This window comes from Bison bison, unplaced genomic scaffold (assembly GCF_000754665.1).
Source record: "Bison bison bison isolate TAMUID 2011002044 unplaced genomic scaffold, Bison_UMD1.0 scf7180017864327, whole genome shotgun sequence".
In the NCBI taxonomy this organism is placed as follows: Eukaryota; Metazoa; Chordata; class Mammalia; order Artiodactyla; family Bovidae; genus Bison; species Bison bison.
The window spans coordinates 7343556-7354481 of NW_011494899.1; the positions used below are offsets into that span (position 1 = coordinate 7343556).

Sequence of the window (10926 nt, forward strand, 5' to 3'; positions counted from 1 at the left end):
TGCTGCTAAGTCGCTTCAGTCGTGTCCAACTCTGTGTGACCCCATGGACGGCAGCCCACCAGGCTCCTCCATCCCTGGGATTCTCCAGGCAAAAATACTGGAGTGGGTTGCCATTTCCTTCTCCAATGCATGCATGCATGCTAAGTCGCTTCAGTCGTGTCTGACTCTATGTGACCCGATGGACAGCAGCCCACCAAGCTCCTCTGTCCACAGGACTCTCTAGGCAAGAATACTGGAGTGGGTTGCCATTTCCTTCTCTGACTGTATACACAGAGACCTCATTATCCTATTATTTATTATCTCAAGTCCCATTGTTGCAGCTGAACAAGGAAGCAAAAGTCACCATTGCCTGAAATTCACTGTAGTTAAGAATCAAAAACTTGGGACTTCCCTTGTAGCTCAGTCATCTACTTGCAATGCAGGAGACCTGAGTTCGATTCCTGGGTTGGGAAGATCCCCTGGAGAAGGAAATGGCAACCCACTCCAGTATTCTTGCCTGGAGAATCCCATGGATAGAGTAGCCTGGCAGGCTACACACAGTCCATGGGATCACAAGAGTCAGACACGACTTAGTGACTAAACCACAATAATCAAAAAACCTGGTTTAAGCAGGAAGCCATCAAAAACTACGTGAATATGGCGGGAGTGGGGTGGGGAGTAAATCAGGAGTTTGGGATGAACACACACACACTAATATATATAAAATAGATATATAACAAGGATCTATTGTATAGCCCAGGGAACTATATTCAGTATCTTGTAATAATAACCTATAATGGAAAAGAATTTGAAAAAGAATATGTATATACATAACTGAATCACTTTGCTATGCAACTGAAACTAACAAAACATTGTAAATCAACTATATTTCAACTAAAAACAATAAATAAAAATTATATGAATATGTACACACCACAAATATAGAACTGTCCATACATTCATCTGCCTGTGTACTGACGCTGGCCAAGGCTGTAACGTGTGTTACTGAGTCCACTATGTGTCCTCCTGGCATACACACCACATGTACTGTGGATGATCTCATTTCCAGTTTCAGTGTCTTTACAGTGAAGGGAAATCTTAAAAACACTTCTGAAGCAGTTGCAGTACTGAATCCTTCTAGTTTTTCATCAGGTTCTGTACATCTTTACACTTGTCATAAACACTACTAAATGGACTGCAATTTTTGACAACTTGTCTCTTTGGAATCTTTCCGAAGCATTCAACCGAGTTCCCTTAGAAATGACAACTATCTTTTTGCATTTGCAGCCCAACAGTTCCTGTACACTGATTTTAAATCACACAATCACAGTAGAGAAAATACATCTGGCATAAACTCATTTGGGAACCAACACAGCTGGCATTTGACAGGTGGACAAAGAAATAGATGAGAGAAGAGAGAGAGCAGCCCTGAGAGAGGCCACTGCTGGGAGGTTTCCAGGGACCCCCAGCTTCCGTCACTGCATTTTTCAGAGAATGAGTTTATCAGTTAGGAGAGCAAGTTGATTAAGTTGAGGTTGGTTAAGAAAGCTACTACTATATTCACAAACTAAGCAGTTATAAAATTAGCCCTCACTTCAACCAAATGTCTTTTCCCACTTAACACTGGCATCTATCCAGACCAACGTGGACTGATCCCTTGATATTACTAATAGCAAACACTAACAGAGAACTTATGTTCTTGACCAGGGCACTGATGAGTTCTAAGTGAGTTCACATGTTCATGCATCAGGCAGGTGCTATTATTAACCCACAGAGAAGCAAAGAAAGTCAAATGAATTGTCCAAACTCCCACAGCTGGTGTACATGGCAGAGTTGTATTCAAATCAAAGGTGTCTACTCCAAAGTTGTTCCCTTACTTAGCACACTATGTTCCCTCTCAGTATGATTATCAAGTGTTGTTCAGTTCAGTTCAGTTCAGTCGCTCAGTCGTGCCCGACTCTTTGTGACCCCATGAATCACAGCACACCAGGCCTCCCTGTCCATCACCAACTCCTGGAGTTCACTCAGACTCACACCCATCGAGTCAGTGATGCCATCCAGCCATCTCATCCTCTGTCGTCCCCTTCTCCTCCTGCCCCCAATCCCTCCCAGCATCAGAGTCTTTTCCAATGAGTCAACTCTTCGCATGAGATGGCCAAAGTACTGGAGTTTCAGCTTTAGCATCATTCCTTCCAAAGAAATCCCAGGGCTGATCTCCTTCAGAATGGACTGGTTGGATCTCCTTGCAGTCCAAGGGACTCTCAAGTTAAATACTTGTAAATACTCACAAATAGCACTACAAAGTGAGGGTGTAAAATATGGAAACTTTCATGAAGTCAACAGAAATGATCTTGGAGAACAACCAGAATCACAATCAAAGTTAATGAACAATGAACCCTGGCAGAATGAGCTAACAGTTGAAGAGAGGCTGAGAAGACTAATAATACAGACCCTTCCGCTGAAAATGATCTTAGCAATCACACAGCATATACTAATCACCTACTACGTGTTTCAGTTGACTTTATTGGCAAAGTAATGTCTCTGCTTTTTAATATGCTGTCTAGGTTTGTCATAGCTTTTCTTCCAAGGAGCAAGCGTCTTTTAATTCTATGGCTGCAGTCACCATCTGCAGTGATTTTGGAGCCCCCAAAAATAAAGTCTGTCATGATTTCCATTGTTTCCCCATCTATTCATTACAGGAACTTTATCTTTTGCTCCTGTAGGAGCTTTATCTTTTCATTCTGGTTTATCCATTAGAAATGGATTTTGTTCCTTATAAGTATTAGCACATAGTTATGATTATATATATAAAACCTAAATTTTGTGATTATTAACTAAATAAGGATAATTTTTAGATCCAGTTTTGGAGTTAAAGACCCAACCTCTTTTATGTTGTTCACTATGTGATTTGGCCTCCCTTTTGGCTTAATCCTCAGTGATCCCAGTTTTCTGCCACCACTCACTAGGCAGGGTGTGTGGTCATGAGGAGGAACAATGGGAATAGCCAAAGACCACTGAGAGGGTAACAGGCAGGAAGGTCAGGGATCTCCAAACAGAGGAAATAGGCTGCAAGTGTCAGACATTTTTATCTCGCTTAAGCGTTAGGAGGAAACAAACTAGTGATATTTTTTCCCCTTCTCTATACAAATTTAAAAGGTTTCTCTTAAAATACTGAGCTGCCATAATGACACCTGGTTTCACCTGAAGTTAATTATTCTCAAACCTTGAGTTCAGCAATGCATTTTTCTTATGGAAATGTTTGTCTTAAGCTATGCTAATGTACTATGCATTTACCCTAGACTCTGCCTTCAAGTCCGTTGTGGTTGCCGCCAAATGGCTCAGAACCTACTCAACAAACCATTATGTTAAACTCAGAATTTGTTCCCCTAATCTGTGTAAATGAAACTATTTGTATGGTAATCTGCCCTTCTACAAGATTCAAGTCAATGGTTTCACAGCCTGGGATGAATCTTCTGTCAAGATTATCCCAAAATGCATCTTATGGGTGAGGGGCCTGGTGCCATTCTGAGTTTTAAGACATTCCTTTCTTTCATTAACAGACTGCTAGTGACTATATAACATCCAGCTGAAGACTAGCAGGGAGGTACTCTTTCTGCCCCTTTCTGATGCCTATGTCAGAAGCTTTCTCTATCTCCTTTATACTCTAATAAAACTTGATTACACAAAAGCTCTGAGCAATCAAGCCTTGTCTCTGGCCCCGGATTGAATTCTTCTCCTCCGGAGGCCAAGAATCCTGGCATCTTTTCGTGGGTCAGCAACAACCTTTCACCACAAGCCACCCAGGTGGCATAGTGGTGAAGAATCTGCCTGCAGTGCAGGAGACCCAGGTTCAATCCCTGGGTTGGGAAGATCCCCTGGAGAAGGGAATGGCAACCCACTCCAGTATCCTTGTCTGGAGAATCCCATGGACAGAGGAGCCTGGTGGGCTACAGTCCATGGGGTTGCAAAGAGTTGGACATGACTGAGTGACTAACACATACACACAAGCCACCCAGCAAACAGTACTTGCACAAAACGTGAGACTAGGCTAATAAAAAGCAATCAGGATACAGAATTGGCAAAAATTTAAAACTAAAGGGCCACAGAATATTCTGGAAGTAGGAGATACAGGCCAAAGCAGAAGGTATAAAAAGAGAAAGGCTTATCAGCTGGGATAAAGGTGACTGAAAATAGCCTGAGGGATTTGGTAGGAGAAGAAATATAAGAAACTATAACAAATTAAGCACGATTGTACTTAAGAATATGGGTGTGGCCTTGCAAATCTAAACAAATTCTTTGAGGTTGACTTTTATTTGTCTTTGGTTTTCACATCCCAGCATTAATGGGCTTCTCAGGTGGCGCTAGTGGTAAAGAACCTGCCTGCCAATGCAGGAGAGGTATGCCTGTGTTGAGAAGATTCCCTGGAGGAGGAAACAGCAACCCACTCCAATTCTCCACTTGCCAGGAGAATTCTATGGACAGAGGAGCCTGGCGGGCTACAGTCCATAGGGTCACAGAGTCGGACACAACCGAAGTGACTTAGCACGCACGCAGTACAGAAACTACTTGTTGAATTTGGTGACTGTTTTAATCCCCATGCTTCTAATTTAATTTTCTGATAGGAAACATTCATTTGGCTAAAAAATAAATTCATCTAAAAAGGTATGCCAAGTTTAGAAGATGTTACCTTTGGGAGAAACTGGGAAAAAAAGATACATGAGGATGACCTACAGGGGGTAGGGGGCATGAAGGGAGGGAGGCTCACGAGGGAAGGTATATATGTATCCTTATGGCTGACTCACATTATCGAATGCAGAAACTAACACAACATAGTAAGCGACTATCCTCCAATTAAAAAAAAAAAAGACACATGGGATCTTTAATATTTTTTATAACTGGATGTAAAATGACAGTTATCTTAAAATTAAAACATTAATTTTTTTTTAAGTATGGCAAGGCAAGTCTTATTCCCACTCTTTTATTTCCATCTGCTAAGGTGTCAATGACCATGTGATCATGGCCACCTCCTTCAATCATACATAGATAAACCACTTTTATTAGTTTCTTCATGCAAGCTAATACAAATGTATATTATTTCTCCCTCACCATCTTTACCATGGTAGCTATTTGGTTCTGAGTCTTGCTTTTTTCCATGTAACAATGTAATGGAAATTTTAAAGAGCGTATTCTATGTGTGGAGAGCTTTTGTTTGAGGTATTCTTAGGTAAATGATACTTATTTAGCCAGTCCTCTACTGATGGACATTTGTATTGTTTCCAACCCTTTGTTATTAAAAGCTGTTATTAATACTATATAGATATTGTATTTGTGTCATTTTGATAACTAGTGCCTAAGTCCCTCCACAGAGACTGAATCATTTTACATTCCCACCAGCGATGTACGGGAGCCTGTTGTCCCAAAGTCTCGACAATAGAATGTGTTATCAAACATTTGGGTTTCTGCCAATCCAGTAGATTTTAATTTTTGTTCCATTCATGAGGTTGAGTACATTTCCATTTGTCCAATATACTGAAAAATAACAATGTTATCAGAAAATGTCTCATAAGAAAGCTGAATTTGATTATTTTACTGGAAGAGGTCCTTCCATAGTTCTGGATCTTATTTAAAATGCATTAGCTAGGGCTTCCCTGGTGGCTCAGTGGTAAAGAATCTGCCTACCAATGAAGGAGACTTGGGTTTGATCCCTGATCTGGGAAGATACCACCTGCTGTGGAGCAACGAAGCCCGTGCACCACAACTACTGAGCCTGTGCTCTGCTGCTGCTGCTGCTAAGTCGCTTCAGTCGTGTCCGACTCTGTGCGACCCCATAGACGGCAGTCCACCAGGCTCCCCCGTCCCTGGGATTCTCCAGGCAAGAACACAGGAGTGGGTTGCCATTTCCTTCTCCAATGCATAAAAGTGAAAGTGAAGTCGCTTCAGTTGTGTCCGACTCTTAGCGACCCCATGGACTGCAGCCCACCAGGCTCCTCCGTCCATGGGATTTTCCAGGCAAGAGTACTGGAGTGGGGTGCCATTGCCTTCTCTGGAGCCTGTGCTCTAGAGCCTGGGAACTCGAACTATTGAGCCCATGTGCTGCAAACTACTAAAATCAGCACGCCCTAGAACCTGCGCTCCTCAACAAAAGAAGCCACTGCGTGGAGAAGCCCGTACACTGCAATGAAAAGTAGCCCCTGCTCAACTCAACCAGAGAAAAGCCAGGGCAGCAACAAAGACGCAGCACAGCCAAAAGAAAATAAGTAAAATTAAAATGCAACGGCTAGTGGTGATCATTTCGTAACGTACAGAGATTGCTATGTTGCACACCAGGAACTAAGGAACTGTTATAGGTCAATTACACTTCAAAACAAACATTAGATCTGAAGTTTCCAGAGGTGGGAGTCGGGGGAGGAATAACACAAAGGTAGCCAAAAGGGAAGCCTGGCGTGCTGCAGCCCATGGGGTTGCAAAGAGTCGGACACTACTGAGCGATTGAACAACAACAAGCCAAAAGGCACACACTTCCAGCTGTAAGATAAGGAAGTAAAGTACAACATGAGTAATATAATGAACACTGTTGTATGTTAAGAGAGTAAATCTTAAGGGTTTTCATCACATGGAAAAACATATTTTTTCTTTTATTTTGTATCCATATGAGATGATAGGTAGTCACTAAAATTATTGTGATGATCATTTCATGATGTACATAAGTTAAATCATGATACTCTACACCTTAAGCTTACTCACCAATGTATGTTAACTGTATCTCAATGAAACTGGAAGATAAGTAAAATTGTAAAATGCAATGGCTTTTATTTAAAGTGTTCAGTGTTGTTTAAAAACATCAGAAGATCAAATTGACTGAACAATGACTTCACGTCAAAGGGTCGTCGTTCAGTCCCTAAATCATGTCCGACTCTTTACGACCCCATGGACTGCAGCATGCCAGGCTTCCCTATCCTTCCCTATCGCAGCATGCCAGGCTTACCTATCCTTCCCTATCTCCTGGAGTTTGCTCAAACTCACCTTCATTGAGTCTGTGATGCTATCAACCATCTCGTCCTCTGTCATCCCCTTCTTCTCCTGCCCTCAATCTTTCCCAGCATCAGGGTCTTTTCCAATGAGTTGGCTCTTTGCCTCAAGTGGCCAAAGTATTGGGTGCTTACCCTGCTGCTGCTGCTGCTGCTGCTAAGTCACTTCAGTTGTGTTCGACCCTTTGCGACCCCATGGACTGCAGCCTATCAGGCTCCTCCGTCCATGGGATTTTCCAGGCAAGAGTACTGGAGTGGGGTGCCATTGCCTTCTCCCTAAATATGTTCAAATCACTGACCCACCACCAAGGGCCTATCAAGCCTTCGGTAAAGGACTCTGCCCCACCCTGGAGGGAAGAGAAACAAGACTCACAGATGAACACCCAAGAAATAGTAAACTCAACAAATATCGGGAGCCTTCATGGATCTTACAGGATCAACATGATAAATAAGCAAATCACATCATTTGTTAGAAGGTAATAGATGCTGTGGTAAACAAGACTGGATTGAGGACAGGGGATCAGGAGCCTTGTGGGCCATCAGAGCAGGCCTCACAGAGATAATATTCAAACAAAGAAGGAGATAAGGAAGAAAGCCTGTGATAATCTGGAGGTAGAGCATTCTGGTAGACAACAGCCAGTGCAAAGGCCAGAAGGAAGATGTGTGCCTAACACACTCAAGATCCAGGAAGGAGGCCAAGGAGGCTGGAGGAAAGTGGAGGGAATGAGGATAAGGAAGAATTGGAGGCTTCTTTGAGGGCAGAGATGAGTTAGACAACTAAGTTGTTGTGCAGGCTCAGTCGTGACCGACTCTTTGCGACCCCATAGACTGCAGCCTGCCAGGATCCTCTGTCCATGGGATTTTCCAGGCAAGAATACTGGAGTGGGCTGCCATTTCCTTCTTCAGGGGATCTTCCCAACCCAGGGATCGAACCCTGTCTCCTATGTCTCCTGCATTGGTAGGTGACTTCTTTACCACCTAGATAAGGTCTAGGCCAACCAGATACATTTGGAGTTAATCCCATCCTGTCCTTGCCCTTCTGATCTTGCCCTTGCCCTGGCCTCAGAGACTTAAGTTTTCTAAGAGGGGCAGAGGTAATCCAGTGCTCCAGCCACTCCTGTAGGCATAAAGAGCAAACAACCTAAAGGCCCGAGGCACACTTAGGCAAGCAATCACGTGCTTGTAGGCCGAAGGCTCCTGGCAACAAGAGAACAATCTTGTACCTTTTTCTTCTATAATTCTGCTTTCTCCTGAAAGTTTTCTTTCCTTGCTAAATTTAAAATTTCTTCCTTGGAACATCTTGTGATTTAATCATCTCACAACAGGTTGGTCCTGTCAGCTGCTTCCCCTTTTCTGCACATCTAATATCTCACCTGGATGTGGTAGTAATCACCACCAGATCAGACTCTTGTGCTCATATGCTCAGTTGCTCAGTCATGTTTGACTCTTTGCAATGCCATGGACTGTAGCCAGCCAGGCTCCTCTGTCGATGGGATTTCCCAGGCAAGAATACTGGAGTGGGCTGCCATTTCCTCCTCCAGGGGATCTGCCCAACCCAGGGATTGAACCCATGTCTCCTGCATCTCCTGAGTTGGCAGGTGAATTTTTTACCACTGATCCACCTGGGGAGCCCTCAGAAACCCCTACAAAGACTCAAATGCTGCCTCTGATCACCTACCGAATTCGTAACAAATACTATCTGCCCCAGCTTCCCTGAGAGCTCAGTTGGTAAAGAATCCGCCTGCAGTGCAGGAGACCTGGGTTCGATCCCTGGATTGGGAAGACGCCCTGGAGAAGAGAAAGGCTACCCACTCCAGTATTCTGGCCTGGAGAATTCCATGGGCTATATAGTCCATGGGGTCACAAAGAGTCAGACACGACTGAGTGACTTTCAGTTTCACTATCTGCCCCTGACCTACAAACAAAGCTACTACTTTCTCAATGAAAAGCATTACAGGGAAAGAACTCTTTCTTTTTACACCAGTCTAAGAGGATCTATCACACTTCAGAGTCAAGAGAAGCGAGACAATGAGAACAGAGACTATTGAGGAGAAACCAAGCCGAGGTTTCTGCAGGGGCAGCAGGCCTGATGGGAAAGTCATCTTGCGTTGGCAAAACCACCGTTACTCCAGACTGGCTTCTGTGCATCCTTCTGTGCTTGCTTCCTTGCACCTTTAAACTCTAGACCCCACTTGCTCCGCCTTCATTTCCCCTTCATCGCCTACTAAAAAGACTATACAGAGCATTGCCCTCCAGGCAGAACAGCTGCAAGAGGAAGAGGCCCTGCAATTTCTGTAATCTCTACAATTCCTACAATAATTAAGCAGTAACCTTAGATTTCACCAACTTTCTAATCCCCTCACCAATCAATACAGATCCAGAGGGGTAAGACAGGATGGATACACCACTAGAATAAGGATGGATCTTTCTGACGTTTAAGGAATGCCATTAACACGGGCAAGGCACAGAGCTGGGAGCCACAGGAAATCCAGACATGTGTTCTGGGCACTGATAAAGTGACTCTCAGTAAAGGTGGAGGCCAAACTTCCCCTGTGGTCCAGTGGTTCAGACTGTGACTTCTAATGTATGGGGCATGAGTCAATCCCTGGTGAGGGAATTAAGATCCCAGCAGTGTGCCCCCACCCCCAAAAGTAGGTAGAGGCAAAAACTCATGAAAAATGAAACTGTGTGGCAACAAGACCTGAGATGTCACCAATCATTGACAATCTGAAGACCAAGTACCCAGAGGGATCTTGGGCAGCTCCATACAAAAAACTTAGAGCCGCTCTCAAAGACCCAAGGGTAGCACGGTGGTGCTTCTGGCATAGGGATTAATCTGGGTGTGAGTTCTGCTTCCAATTTCCCAGCTGTGACATCAGTGTCACACTGATGATATTTCAACATCTGCTTAAACTTAGTTTTCTCGCAAGAAAGAGGAGCCAGACAGCCGCTTCTCGAGGATGTTGGGAAGCGGAAGTGAAATCCAGGAGCTGCTTTAGCATAGGGCTTCCCTGATAGCTCAGATGGTAAAGATTCTGCCTGCAATGTGGGAGATGCGGGTTCCATTCCTGGGTCAGGAATATCCTCTGGAGAAGGGAATGGCAACCCGCTCCAGTATTCTTGCCTGGAGAATCCCATGGACAGAGGAGCCAGGCGGGTCGCAAAGAGTCGGACGCGACTGGGCGACTAGATTTACCTCTTACACACTCAGCAAGTGCCGTCCATCAGGACCCACTCTGGTCTCAATACCGCCCAAGAGACGTCTGCCCGGTACCCAGTCTGCAAGTTCTCCTGTCTATCCTGAGCCTCTCAGGATGCCACTCTGTTCAGTGTCGGGGTAAAATCGGAACTGCTCAGCTCCCACGCCCTGTCTCCCAGTCCATCCCGGGACCACCGGGGGCACCCTCTTCTATACGTGGGTACCCGATCTTTCAGCAGGACGCCCAGTGGGGTTTGGACACCTCCCCTTCGCATCAGCAGCGCTCCCCGCACGGTGCCCCGCGTCCAGCCTCGCTCTGCCGGCTCCTCACCTGATGTAGGGGAGAAAGGGGTTGACGTGCCCGGAGAGCACGGCGACCACGTAGGAAATGATGAAGGCAGCGGACGACCAGGTCACCAGCAGGAAGGGGACGAAGGCCATTCCCCGGAGAAAGCACAGCATCGCGCCGCCACCGCCGGGAGGGCGCTGCGCTCTACGGAGCCGGGCCGCGGGGCTGGTCGCTGGGCTGCTCCGCGCTGCCGGGAGGCGGGGGCGGCGCACGTGCGGTGAACAGCCGCGGGCTGCCGGGCTAACCCGAGGCTCCGCGACGGCGGGGCAGGCCCGGCTCCGGAGGGAGGGGAGGCGCGGAGAGCGGAGCGAGGAGGCAGGCTGCGAGGCAGTGGCCGGGGGTGGGTGGGGCGCGGGCGGCCCGGGCTTGTT

The 10926-nt window shown here is 45.6% G+C and overlaps 1 protein-coding gene across 1 annotated transcript in view; it reads right to left on the reverse strand.

Annotated features, from left to right (window-relative positions):
• DRAM1 (DNA-damage regulated autophagy modulator 1) overlaps positions 1 to 10901 on the reverse strand; it is a 37327-nt gene extending 26426 nt beyond the window's left edge. The window contains exon 1 of the mRNA XM_010853438.1: positions 10538 to 10901. Within this exon, the coding sequence (XP_010851740.1) occupies positions 10538 to 10668 (131 nt within the window). The 5' untranslated portion in view covers positions 10669 to 10901. The remainder of the gene's footprint in view (positions 1 to 10537) is intronic.
• Between the last annotated feature and the right edge of the window lie 25 nt (positions 10902 to 10926).